Source organism: Elephas maximus, chromosome 13, assembly GCF_024166365.1.
Source record: "Elephas maximus indicus isolate mEleMax1 chromosome 13, mEleMax1 primary haplotype, whole genome shotgun sequence".
Classification (NCBI taxonomy): domain Eukaryota; kingdom Metazoa; phylum Chordata; class Mammalia; order Proboscidea; family Elephantidae; genus Elephas; species Elephas maximus.
The window spans coordinates 16423534-16437797 of record NC_064831.1 but is presented as its reverse complement, the minus strand read 5'-3'; the positions used below and the strand labels follow the sequence as shown (position 1 = coordinate 16437797).

General features: G+C 36.2%; 1 protein-coding gene across 3 annotated transcripts in view; it reads right to left on the bottom strand.

The window, feature by feature from the left end:
* Window positions 1-14264, bottom strand: part of FSTL5 (follistatin like 5) — an 873776-nt gene that overhangs the window by 602566 nt on the left and 256946 nt on the right. For all 3 annotated transcript variants that reach the window (XM_049906161.1, XM_049906162.1, XM_049906163.1), the window contains exon 3: window positions 13518-13766. In XM_049906161.1, the coding sequence (XP_049762118.1) occupies window positions 13518-13766 (249 nt within the window). The remainder of the gene's footprint in view (window positions 1-13517; window positions 13767-14264) is intronic.

The following is a 14264-nucleotide window of genomic DNA, read 5'->3' as shown; positions in this document are numbered from 1 at the left end:
GAGAAAATATAAGCAATCAGATGAGAAAAACCCACTGTTACACTATGAAATAGACATAGCTCCCTGCACCTGAAAGCATTTATTTTTCCTTCCTCCTGTTTAACGGATGAAGAATCTTTGCTCCCATTTAAAGCAAATACATCGGAGGCACAGTGGATCCCATCCTCTCTAACCCGTCCAAAGACTGTACTCTTGCGATTGACCCTTTTTCCTCTTGCCTTATAAATTTTCCCTTCTGTTTCCTCCTTCCCATCCTCATATCATCCTCCTGAGAACTACACATATATCCACGTATCTCTGCCCCTCCTTATAGCAAATTCCTTCTAATGAGATTTTTGTGTTTGATATCTTACTTCCTCAACTTTCACTTTCTCTTTATCCACGTCTTACCAAAGTCTTCAGTGGCCTTCATCTTTCCAAATCGATGTTCAACACTGAATTCAGTTCATCAACCTTTCTTCATAAAAAACTTTCTTAATTCTGTGAATCTACATTTTATTAGTTTTCCTCCTGCATCACTGGCGAATCCTTAATTGTCTCCTTTTCTTGTTCCTTCTCCTCTTCCAGACCTCTGAAGGTTGAAGTACCCCAGAATTTGTTCCACGGCTCTCTGCTCTCCCCAATTTGCGCTGACTTTTTAGTTAATCTCAATTACTGTCCCTTGGCCTTGTCCCTTTTTTAATATAACTCCCAAACAAAGGAATCCATGTCTCCCATTCCAAACTCTCCAGTCATATCCAGATAACACACACATGTGCAGACACACACACACATACATATTTTATGGCTGTTAGTTACTACAGAGTTAGCTACAAATCATGGCAACCTTATGAATAACAGAACAAAGCATTATCCAGTCCCTTGACATCTTCACGATCACTGGTATGTTTGAGTCCATTGTTGTGGGTATTGTGTTAATTCATCTGTTTGAACATTTTCCTAGAGTTCACTGACCCCCTACCAACCACGATGTTGTTTTCTAGAGATTGATCTTTCATTTGTCCAAAGTAAGTGAGTCGAAGTCTTGCCATTCTCATTCTAAGGAGCACTCTGTTTGTATTTCTTCTAAGGCAGATTTGTTTATTTTTCTGGCAGTCCGTATATAGATTTAGAGATCTGTATCTAAATCTATATATCTATATATCTATGGACACTCTGGTGGTATACTGGTTAAGTGCTACAGCTGCTACCCAAGAGGTCGGCAGTTCAAATCCACCAGACCCTCCTTCGAAACCATACGGAGCAGTTCTACTCTGTCCTATAGGGTCACTATGAGTCAGAATCAACTTGACAGCAAGGGTTTTTTTTTATTATTATTATTTTATATATCTGTATATATTTACATCTGTTTTTGTTGTTGTTAGGTGCTGTCAAGTCCGTTCTGACTCATAGTGACCCTATGCACAACAGAACAAATACTGCCCGGTCCTATGCCATCCTTACAATCATTGTTATGCTTGAGCTAGCTCATTGTTGCAGCCACTGTGTCAGTCCATGATTTGAGGATCTTCCTCTTTTCTGCTGACCCTGTGCTTTGCCAAGCATGATGTCCTTCTCCAGGGACTGATCCCTCCTGACAACATGTTCAAAGTATGTAAGACACCATCTCACTATCCTTGCTTCTAAGGAGCATTCTGGTTGTACTTCTTCCAAGACAGATTTGTTCATTCTTTGGCAGTCCAGGGTATATTCAATATTCTTCACCAACACCACAGTTCAAAGGCGTCAATTTTTCTTCTGACTTCCTTTCACATACATATGCTGCGATTGAAAATACCATGGCTTTCGTCAGGAACACCTTAGTCTTCAAGGTGATATCCCTCCTTTTCAACACTTTAAAAAGGTCCTTCACAGTAGATTTACCCAATGCAATGCCTCATCTGATTTCTTGACCGCTGTTTCTGTGGCGGTTGATTACGGATCCAAGTAAAATGAAATCCTTTACAACTTCAATCTTTTCTCTGATTATCATAATGTTGCTCATTGGTGCAGTTGTGAGAATTCTTGTTTTCTTTATGTTGAGGTGCAATCCATACTGAAGGCTGTGGTCTTTGATATTCATTAGCAAGTGTTTCAAGTCCTTATCACTTTCAGCAAGCAAGGTTGTGCCAACTGCATAACACAGGTCGTTAATGAGTCTTCCTCCAATCCTGATGCCCCGTTTTCCTTCATTTAGTCCAGCTTCTCGGATTATTTGCTCAGCATACAGATTGAATAGGTATGGTGAAAGAATACAACCCTGATGCACTCCTCTCCTGACTTTAAACCAATCATTATCCCTTGTTCTGTATGAACAACTGACTCTTGATCTATGTACTGGCTCCCCATAAGCACAATGAAGTGTTCTGGAATTCCCATTATTCACAATGTTATCCATAATTTGTTATGGTCCACACTGTCAAATGCATTTGCATAGTCAATAAAACACAGATAAACATCCTTCTGGTATTCTCTGCTTTCAGCCAGGATCCACCTGACATCAGCAATGATATCCCTGGTTCTACGTCCCCTTCTGAAACCAGCCTGAATTTCTGGCAGTTGCCTGTCAATATACTGCTGCAGCTGTTTTTGAATGATCTTCAGCAAAATTGCTTGCATGTGATATCAATGATATTGTTCTATAATTTCCACATTCGGTTGGATCACCTTTCTTGGGAATAGGCATAAATATGGATCTCTTCCAGTCAGTTGGCCAGGAAGCTGTCTTCCATATTTCTTGGCATAGATGAGTGAGCGCCTCCAGCGCTGCATCTGTCTGTTGAAATATCTCAACTGATACTCCGTCAATTCCTGGAGCCTTGTTTTTCACCAATGCCTTCAGAGCAGCTTGGACTTCTTTCTTCCGTACCATCTGTTCCTGATCATATGCTACCTTTTAAAATGGTTGAACATCAACTAATTCTTTTTGGTATAATGACTGTGTATATTCCTTCCATCTTCTTTTGATGCTTCCTGCGTTGTTTAATATTTTCCCCGTAGAATCCTTCACTATTGCAACTCGAGGCTTGAATTTTTTCTTCAGTTCTTTCAGTTTGAGAAATTCCAAGTGTGTTCTTCCCTTTGGTTTTCTATCTCCAGCTCTTTGCACATGTCATTATAATACTTTATCTTCTCAAGACACCCTTTGAAATCTTCTGTTCAGTTCTTTTACTTCATCACTTCTTCCTTTTGTTTTAGCTGCTCGACGTTTGTAAGCAAGTTTCAGAGTCTCCTCTGACATCCACCTTGGTCTTTACTTTCTTTCCTGTCTTTTCAATGACCTCTTGCTTTCTTCATGTATGAGTCCTTAATGTCATTCTACAACTTGCCTGGTCTTTGGTCACTAGTGTTCAATGCATGAAATCTATTCTTGAGATGGTCTCTAAATTCAGTTGCGATATACCTGAAGTCATATTTTGGCTCTCGTGGATTTGCTCCGATTTTCTTCAGTTTCAGCGTGAACTTACATATAAGCAATTGATGGTCTGTTCCATGGTTAGCCCCTGGCCTTATTCTGATTGATGATATTGAGCTTTTCCATCATCTCTTTCCACAGATGTAGTCAATTCAATTCTTATCTGTTCCATCTGGAGATGTCCATGTGTATTAAAAAAAAAAATGTATAGTCACCATTTATTTTAGTGACAGAAGGTATTTGCAATGAAGAAGTCATTGGTCTTGCAAAACTCTATCATTTGATCTCTGGCATTGTTTCTATCACCAAGGCCATATTTTCCAACTATGGATCCTTCTTCTTTGTTTACAAATTTCAGACTCCTATCACCAGTAATTATCAATGCATCTTGATTGCATGTTTGATCAATTTCAGACTGGAGCAGCTGATAAAATTCTTCTGTTTCTTCATCTTTGGCCTTAGTGGTTGGTGCGTAAATTTGAATAATAGTAGTATTAACTGGTCTTCCTTGTAGGCATATGGATATTATCCAATCACTGACAGCCTTGTACTTCAGGATATATCTTAAAAGATTTGTTTTGATGAGGAATGCAATACCTTTCTTTTTCAAGTTATCATTCCTAGCATAGTAGACTATTTGATTATCTTATTCAGAATGCTGAATACCAGCCCATTTGAGCTAATGCCTAGCTTATCAATGTTTATGCATTCCATTTCATTTTTGATGAAATAAAAACAAAACAAAACTTAGTGCCACTCAATACCAGCTCAAGGCAACCCTATAAGACAGAGTAGAAGTGCCACATAAGGTTTCCAAGGCTGTAAACTTTTTTTTTCTTTTTTTTAAGTGAAAGTTTACAATTCAAGTCAGTTTCTCATACAAAAACTTATACACACATTGTTATATGACCCTAATTGTTCTCCCTACAATGTGACAGCACACTCCTCTCCACCTTGTGTTTCCCATGTCCATTCAATCAGCTCCTGTCTTCTTCTGCCTTTTCATCTCTCCAGACAGGAGCTAACTACATAGTCTCATGTGTCTACTTGAGCTAAGAAGCACACTCCTCACCAGTGTCATTTTATCTCTTATGTAGTCCAGTCTATGTCTGATGAACTGGCTTCAGAAATGGTTTTAGTTTTGGACTAACAGAGAGTCCAGGGACCATGACCTTTGGGGTCCCTCCAGCCTCAGTCAGACCATTAAGTCTAGTATTTTACTAGAATTTGAGGTCTGCATTCTACTTTTCTCCTGCTCCCTCAGGGATTCTCTGTTGAGTTCCCGTCAGGGCCATCATTGGTGGTATCCAGGCATCATCTAGTTCTTCTAGTCTCAGGCTGATGGGGTCTCTGGCTTATGTGGCCCTTTCTCTCTCTTGGGCTCATATTTTCCTTACAGCTTTGGTGTTCTTCATTCTTCTTTGCTTCGGGTGGGTTGAGACCAATTGATGCATCTTAGATGGCCACTTGCTAGCTTTTAAGACCCCAGATGCCACTCAACAAAGTGGAATGCAGAACATTTTCTTAATACACTTTATTATGCCAATTGACCTAGATGTCCCCTGAAACCATGATTTCTGTTCAAAAATCCCCAAAAGACTATCTGATCATCCGCCTACCTTACTACCTCCCTACCCCTTTTCCATGGTAATTTTTATATCATTTATTACTATTAAAATTTCTAATTTAGTTATTTGTTTACTTGCTTATTGTTTCTCTGCTCCATCATGATGGGATCTCTATACAGGCAATGATCAAGTCTTGTCCATTTACCTGTCTCCAAATCAAGTGTTCAGAATGTTGCTTGGCACAAAGAATGGTTCAGTCTCTATATAAAAAAATAGCTGAGGGAAAAAATAAGTGATGATGGCTTTTCAGTCATGTTCTTACAAGGCCAGTACATTACCGGTTCTACCCACTGATCCCCTTGAACCTTACTTGGTTGAGCTGCATTAAATTTTTATGGGCTACTAAATAGTACTAAGTCTTAACAGTCCTAATTTAGTATTAAGATCAAAATCAGAAGATGAGGGCACTGATGTCAGGCCGTTTAAGGCTCTACATTTTCTCTTCAAGGAAACGTTATCAGCTAAGAGGGCTTACTGATAAGTAATCGGACAGAAGTTTTACTAGTTTTCTCCAAATATTTTTTTTCTGTACAACTGATATTAACCTAATATTGCCCACTGTGAATAAGTAACAACAATTACGCTTGGAAAAAAAAAAAAGACCATTCATGTAATTAATGCAAAGTAAAAAAATGTACTATGTTGTACTATTTTTAACTAAAAATTATTTTATGGACGAAATAACACATGCAATCTACAACTTCCTGGCCTATTAATTTGGGCATCTATACATGACAAAAGGAGTTTTGGGGGCACAGGCTATTAGCCAAAAGAAAGTTCAGCAGTTTGAACCCAATGGCTGCTCTGTGGAAGAGAAATGTGGCAGTCTGCTTCCATGAAGATTTACAGCCCTGGAAACCCTATATAGGGTTGCTATGAGTCAGAATCAACTCAATAGCAATGGGTTTGATTTTGGGTTTTATACATCAGAAACATTTTATTTCCTGCCTAGGAAAATCTTTTTTTTTTTAATATTCCATTGGCCTACAAGTAAAAACATTTCATTTACTTTTCTATGAATCTGGCAATGTTCTTAATTTATTAGCCTGATCTCAATTTTAAATTATGGTTTGGCTATCTGCCACATTTTAACCTTCCTCTGGGTTCTGTCACTTAGCAGTAACCAAGTTATTATGGCCATACCTTAAGTGTATCAGAGGTGCAGGTTCCACCCTTTTTGCCTAGGGACAGCTGCTTAAGAACATCAGCATGATGAAAAGGAATGACCGTCATCAAGGGATTCCTATCTGAGACCTAACTTATTCTGGTCCATTGGGAAGGAGTCTTTGGAATCAGTATTGATTGCTTGAATTTACCAGTTTACCACTTTTTAAATTAGAATTTCTCTATATAAAATTTTCATGATTTTTGAAAGTCATTATTGATTTGTGGTAGAAAGAAACAGAATGAAAGTTTCCATTGAGAAATCTCTACCATTATCACAAAATTTTATGCTAGGCCAATCTGTAAATGCCATTTTTTAAAATATATTTATGTGATTTTGGAAGTTATAATCGTGAAGAAATTTAGAGACAAATGCCATGTCCAGGGCATATGTTGAGACTATAATCAAATTATGATTCAATATAATTTCTACAAATATGAACTACACTCCACCCTGCTTTGGAGGGAAAGCCCAGTCATGAACTACAGCAGTGATTTTATGGCCGAAAGAAAAAATACTGAAAAATATAGTCACAACTTATGTCTGGATTTCAGGGGGATTTTTTTTTTTTTTTTTTTTTTTGAGAAAGGCATTATACTAATAACTGGAAAATCATACACTGGTTAGAGAAACCAGCTCTTACAGTGTCTTCGCATGCTGGAAAGCCAGAAATGTGGAGCACATGACTGAGCACAGGACAGCAATAGATGAAACTCCCTTGTACACAGAAGGCTGATAAGCAATTCAAGCTTAGAAGATATGGTGTCGACTTTAAAACACACTGATTGCATTTTACTGCATTAAAGTAAGTTACTGTTAATTGACTTGAAGAGGTTCTTCATATTTGCTTGCTTAACAAGTATCAAATGATCAATATTGCATTTTTCATTGTGTTGGAAAGAGCCAAATCTCTTGTATTTGTTGTGAATTCCTCCAAAAAAAATTTTTTTTTTTTTTACATAAGTATCTAAATGTGAACACTTTTTAGATACTTTTCACTTTTCCCATTTGGTTTTACATGTCTATCATTAATACATTTTCAAACGCTCCAATACCTGTGGGTGCTTTTCAGAAAGAGTTTTAAAAGTAAATCAGAGAAACATTTTCTCTTGCATTTTCTAGACCATATTATCACCAGTTACATATGCTGAGGGTAATTAATGGAAAGTTTCTCCAGAGATATGGAAAAGAAAAAATTAACTAGGTTAAAAAGTAATATTTGTAAAAAATGTTCTGCATTTTTCTGCAATTTGTAACTTACAGAAATATCACATTCAGTATTTGAAAAAAATTATTTGTACTAATTGTTCTCTTTTTTATCTATTATTAATGAATATTTTGTTCGGAATGAATCGTTAATGGAATATGTGTATATCCATTGCAAACATTAAATAAAAAATGACCGAACACAATTACTTTAAACTTGAAACTGAAAAAAAAAAAGATACAGCCGAAAAAATACCAAAACAAGGTAAGACTATCCAAGTACTAAAAAGTAAAATTTAGTTTCCCTATTTCACAAACAGGCGGCAGTTCAACAGAAGATACTGAATGCAATAAGGAGCCTACTTTATCCTCTCTGCAGCTCCCCTCCCTTATCCCCAGGGAAAATGGCGTTAAGTTTTAGCTCTCGCAGATGTTCTATTTATAGTATAAGAAGATAAGCAAAAATGACCTATAATGTATGTTTCCAAACTCAAGCTAATGATTTTTTCTTAAGACTTACCTAAAATTAGAAAATTTACTATCATTAATTAGATTATTATAATCTGGAAAATTAAGTTCTGTAATAATGTGAGCAGGCTCTTTTGATATAAGACTACAACCTGTTAGATGACATATGTGACCTCACACATTCAGGTCCAGAAAATTATTACAATCAAATATGTATACAAGTTCCAACGTAAACCCTATAATTATCTCCTTTTCTGTTCTATTGGCCAAGAACTGTGCTAAATACATTATTTATTCTTCGAAAAGGCTATAGAGAGCAAGATTGTTTTTAAACGTTGTGAGATATTCACATGGAAATGACTATTAAAAGTAAAGCAAAACAAGCAAACACACACAAGAAGCCGTAGGCAAGTCAGATGTGACAGCCCTCCAGGCTGAAGTAGAGACATTCGGAGCACACACGCAGCCCGTGAGAATCCAGGAGCCCTGGGTTTCCGTTCCAGCTGGGTATTAACTTGTTACGTGAATGCTGGCAGGCCTTTTTAAACCGTAGGATGGTTGCTTTCTCTATAGTTCGTTGGTTTTTTATTATACAAATAAATAATATTTGTGCAAATGATCTGAAATAAATACCATCCAAGATACTTCTATCATTGCTGTCCTCTGAGCCTCAGCATGCTGGGCTTGAAAGAGTTAACGTACGTTTCTACATGACCAAGGTGCTCCTTTCACTGCCATTTCAATGGGCTGATACTAAAACAAAACAATAAAACCTGTAGTTTTATTTTTCCAAGATTGTATATTTACCCAAACTGCTTTTTCTGAAATGTTACAAAAGGCTGTTTAAATATAACATGGAAGCTTTACAAAGACACCCTTTAAAAAAATCAACTTTCAGCTACATCTTAGCCATGGCATTTACTGATATTATAATATTATTGGCAGCCCAATTTTCTATGTTTTTTTTTTAGGGTCTACAAGTACTTTCTTTAAAAAAAAAAAAAAAATCAGTTAAAAGTACTGATTTAAAAAAAAAAAAAGGAACTTGAATTTGAGTATCTCTCCAGATTATACAAAAAAAGAGAAAGGAAACAATGTCAGATCTCAATCAAATAGCACACATATAGCTGTAATGACCATATTTCCTAAGTTGTTATTGTTTCTTGTAGACATTTAAATGCACAGAACATTTGCCTTTATGGCAGTTTTATTCTCAGCACAGTAAATGGCAAAAGGGTTTCTGTTCAATTGACTTTCTCATAAAAGTTTTAATTGTCGGTTCATTTTGGTTTAGGTTGTATCTTGAGTTTCTTCCTCTGGCTTACATCTACATTCTGAGTAAGTAAACTCTTTTCTACTACAGACTCACCTACTGCCAGGGTGAGAAGAAACTGTACTTATTGTAACCGATGATATGAATTACTGTAGTCAGAAAACACTTTGTGGGGGGGGAGTGATGTAAAGCAAAACTGTCTTATCACAAAACTATGTAATTAGGTGTTAAATAGAAATAGAATGTTTTATGTTACCTTAAGCACTATCATCAAGTATTCATTGCTGATAAACAAATGCTACAGCTTTCTATATTTTTTATAACTAGTTATTTCATAATCAAAAATTTGAATAGAATAATGAGAAAATATGTTCATGGGTATTTTGTGTGTCTTATTTTTTTTATCTATAGTATCACAAATCATACTGGTTTTTATTTAAGAGTCACTAACAGTAATTGCAGAAACCCTGGTGGTGTAGTGGTTAAGAGCTATAGCTGCAAACCAAAATGTCACAGTTCGAATCCACCAGGTGCTCCTTGGAAACCTTACGGGGCAGTTCTACTGTGTCCTATAGGGTTGCTATGAGCTGAAATCCACTTCACGGCAATAGGTTTTTTTGGGGGGGGATAATAATTGCTGAGCATACTACAGAAACATTTAAATATTTTAAAACACAAATAATAGAATGAAGATATATGTATAGATATCATTATTAATGTACGTATTATATTCTGAAGTCCCTGGGTGGTGCAAATGCCTAAAATACTGGGTTGCTAGCCTAAATTTTGGAGGTTTGGGTCCACCCAATGGCACCTTGGAAGAAGAGTCTGGCAATCTACTTCTGAAAAATTACCCATCAGAAACCCCATGGAGCACCACAGTTCTACTCTGACACAAATGGGATCACCAGGGGTTGGAGCTGACTCAAAAGCAAATTTTTTTAAATATGTTTTAGGTGTGGCTTCTCATCTTAATTTAAAAATGAATCAATACACATGACTGTATATATATATATATATAATCTATTTTTAATAAGGTTAAATATAATTGCTAAGCATGTATTTGATAAGTTCAATATATAAAGCAAATAGGGCTTATATCATAGTCCAAATAAGTAATGAGTAAAGCAAAATCTACTTACTTTAAACTTATTTTTAAGGATTTGCTAATATTTTTCCAGTAACTTTTTAATTAAACTTTAATTTTGATATAAGATAATTTGAATAATAGAGATTACTGAGCTCTTGTAAGAAATAACATAGAAGGCCCACATACCCTTTATCCCGTTTATCCCCACGGTAACACCTGGCAAGCCTGTAGTACGGTACCACTGACATGCATAGAATCACCAATCTTGTTCAGATTTCCCCAGTTTTACTTGTACTGATGTGTGCGTACATGTGTGTGAGCATGTTTGTAAGGATCGGAAAATATTTTTTAAACTACATTTTAAGGCATCAGTAATAGTCTAAGCAAGGGCTCAGCAAACTTTTCCTATAAAGGACAAGATAAAAATATTTTAGGTGTTATGGGCTGTAAGACCTCTGCTTCAACCACTCAATTCTACCTTTGTAGTGAAAAGCATCCCACCACAGTACCTGACCAAATGGGTGTGACTGTGTTCCAATAAAATTTCATTTCTAAAAGTAGTCTGTGGGTTGGATTTTGCATATGAGTTTTAGTTTGCCGACCCTGTTCTAAGATTTTCATCATCACTTTTGTTAGATCTAAAAGTAGCATATGTGTTTTCTGAGGAGGAAACACATTACCTTGATACTGTTTTTTGTTTATTTGTTCTGATTTTTCTTTTTAAAAATATCTAATTAAACATAAGTTCTTTTGGAGTTCATGAATTTAATATTTTGATTTGTTTCTTTCTTTGGGCTATTTCTGTAAACAAATAACATAAGAATGGATTTTAGCCATCACAACAACTTTAGGCTTCAGCTTTACAGAATCTTTTATTATACCCAAACCTTGGCAAAATGCACACTAATAAGACAGGCAATTTATTGTTTTGTTCTGTTCTGTTTCCTTACCTCTGCTGAAATGAAAGCATTTTGTGAGTTACATGTATGTTAGGCAAAACACCAAAATGATCAAACACCAGATTCACAAATTCTGTTGCTGTTGTTGTTAGGTGCCATCGAGTCAGTTACGACTCATAGTGACCCTATGTACAACAGAAAGAAACACTGCCGGGTCCTGCACCATGCCCACAATCGTTGTTATGCTTGGGCCCATTGTTGCAGCCACTGTGTCAATCCACCTCACTGAGTGTCTTCCTCTTTTTCATTGACCCTCAAATTCTGAGACCTGGGAAACTCACTAACCCTGGGTAAATAACCCACAAAGAGAAACGACATTTTAATAGTATGTATGATGATGATGTATTTTTAAAAGAATCATACTTATAATAAATATTGTAAGTATGGAGGACAGAAATGTTTCAAACTATTTTTTATGAGGTAAACTTAAAGGGAAGACAAGATTCCTGGCTATGTTCTATCTATCTATTTCTAGGCTGATTTACATATTTAGTTCACATTATGCCTAGGCATCTGGCTATTAAGTGGAACATAAAATATGCCATATTTTTTCTACATAATATTTAACAATATATGTTTCTATTGATAAATTGCTGGGTGTTGGGTATACAAAGCCTCAGATGCAAAATATGATTCAAAATTAACTTAAAGGCATATTATTTACCTAAGCAAAAAACTGAAACCAAACCTGTTGCCGTCAAGCTAATTCCGACTCATAAAAAAAAAAAAAATTCCGACTCATAGCAACCCTAAATATAGCTTATTCTATCACGTATCAGTGGAATACAGTAAAGTATTTCCACTGTACTATCTCACATCAGAATGGGAGAAGAAATGCCCTTCAGTGAGCTTCAAAGTACCATGTTAATAGAGCCAATTTTACCTACTTTTAAGATAGATATGATAGAAGGGAAGAAAAAACTGAACATTAAAGTAAAACAACTGCTGTTCTTTCTCGTGCATTTCTCTGCACAGATATTTAAGGTCACATAGCGCATTACGGTAAGGAAACTGTTCTAATTTTATGTCACTATGTAAAAAGCCTCCTAACAGCCACATGAATACAAAGCATTGCATCTTCTTCATTTGAAAAGCTCTGCGTATCATTTTTTTTTTCTTGTTACCTTGGAAATACTTCAATTTTATCAAGTTTTAAAAATAATTTTTATTAAACTTTTAATTTACATTAATAGGTAGAGAAGTGACATGTAATAACATTATATTTCAGCCATAACTTTAAGCTAAGAACAAAAATGTAAAACATATTTTTAAGTCTAAACATACTTTAGGAGCATTCTGAGAAATTATGACATAGAACCAAGTGTTAGAAATCAGGTTGGTCTTGACCCACTAGATAGATAAAAGTTACATATATCTACCTCCTTGGAATTCCACGGTTAGTCAAGACTATTAAAAGGCAAATATTCTCTTTAGCAAAAACAAAGAAGAAATAAATCTATAAACATGTAAATATTGTTAAAGCTACTCAATGATTCCTTTGTATTGCATGTTAAAGTAATTTATCAAATTAAAGTTATAATATCAAATGCAGCAATATCCCTGGTGGCACAATGATTAAGAGCTTGGCTGCTTACCAACGGGTTGGCAGTTCAAATCCACCAGCTGCTCTTTGGAAACCCTATGGGGCAGTTCTACTCTGTCCTACAGGGTCACTATGAGTCAGAATCAACTTCAACTCAAAGGGTATTTTTGTTTGTTTGTTTTCCATATAAGCAATGACCCATGATTTCAAGTACTGTATTTACAAAAGTAAATATCAGTACTTTAAATTTTTAAACTACTTTTGTCTTGGTTCACTAATTGAATTTAGCATGAGTTCTTCATAGGTTAGTTATTCTAATGGATATTTAGTGGTTACATATAATTTGAATTATGTGGTACAAACTGAAATCACCATTTTTAATCAAGAAGAAAGGAATGCTATCACAGCAGGGCCTGGCATTCATTCCTCCCTCAGTTCTTCCACTCCAGGTGCTTTTCACTGGGCAGATTGGGCCCGTTGATGGAATTGGCCACTCTGAACCCCTAAAATAACTGCCAAGATCTGTAAGCCATATGGTACAATGCTCCAAGCTATAGTAAATATTGAGTCATATTTTGGCGAGCTTTATTCTCAAAACTGAACATCAGAATTGTAGCCATGTAAATTGCTATATTCTTACTATTTATTGGTATAATTATGCTCACATTTTTTTCTTTACCTTCTAGATACTTGCTGATATCAAATCATGCTAGAGTGTAAACTGAAAGGCACTAGTTGAGAAGAGGAAAGAAGTGGAGCAGAAGGGCACTTTAGGCTCACTCTGCACTTACCTCTAAAGAAGCAGTCTTCATTGTGAACAATGGTGATCTTCTGTTTTTTCAGGCAGGCAGCTCTGTGCACTTCACAGTGGTTTTCATAAAATTGTCCGTCAGACCCACACACAGGCTTGTAGTGCCGTTTGCAAAGCTCCATGCAGGCACATTCTGCTCGCCCCAGCTCTCTGCTGATAACACAGTGCCTCCCCAAACCACAGTATTTATTTTCACAAGATCCAAACGGGCCGTCCTGAATCAGGAACCCTGAAGATAAAAAACAGAGAATCATTCAGATTCATATGTGCATTTCAAAGTATCAAATAAGAAGAAAAGAAGTTCTAAGAGAATTATAGTATGATTGGGGTTCCATTGCTGTTTTCAGTGGCTGGGGGGCTTGTTCCAGAACCTCAGGTGAACTTTTTCAAAATGCACTCACCCAGCATGTCCCCTCTTTTCCTTCCTCACCTGAGTCCTCTTCTCCCACTCTAGCCCCAAGGAGCAGTGTGGTACTTACAAGCAATATCTCTAGAGGTAAGCAGCCTGAGTTCAAGTCCTTACTCTACTTCTTGCTAGCTTTATGTCTTTGGAAATTACGTCTCTGTGCCAGATTGCCCCATATATAACATGGGGATCATTGTATTAACTGTCTCCCAGAATTGTACTAAATATTACATGTAAAAATCTACAGAGAGCCTTTAGAGTTATCCCTGGTCATATTAAGTGCTTAATAAAAGTCAGATCTTACGTTAGCAGATTTCTGGA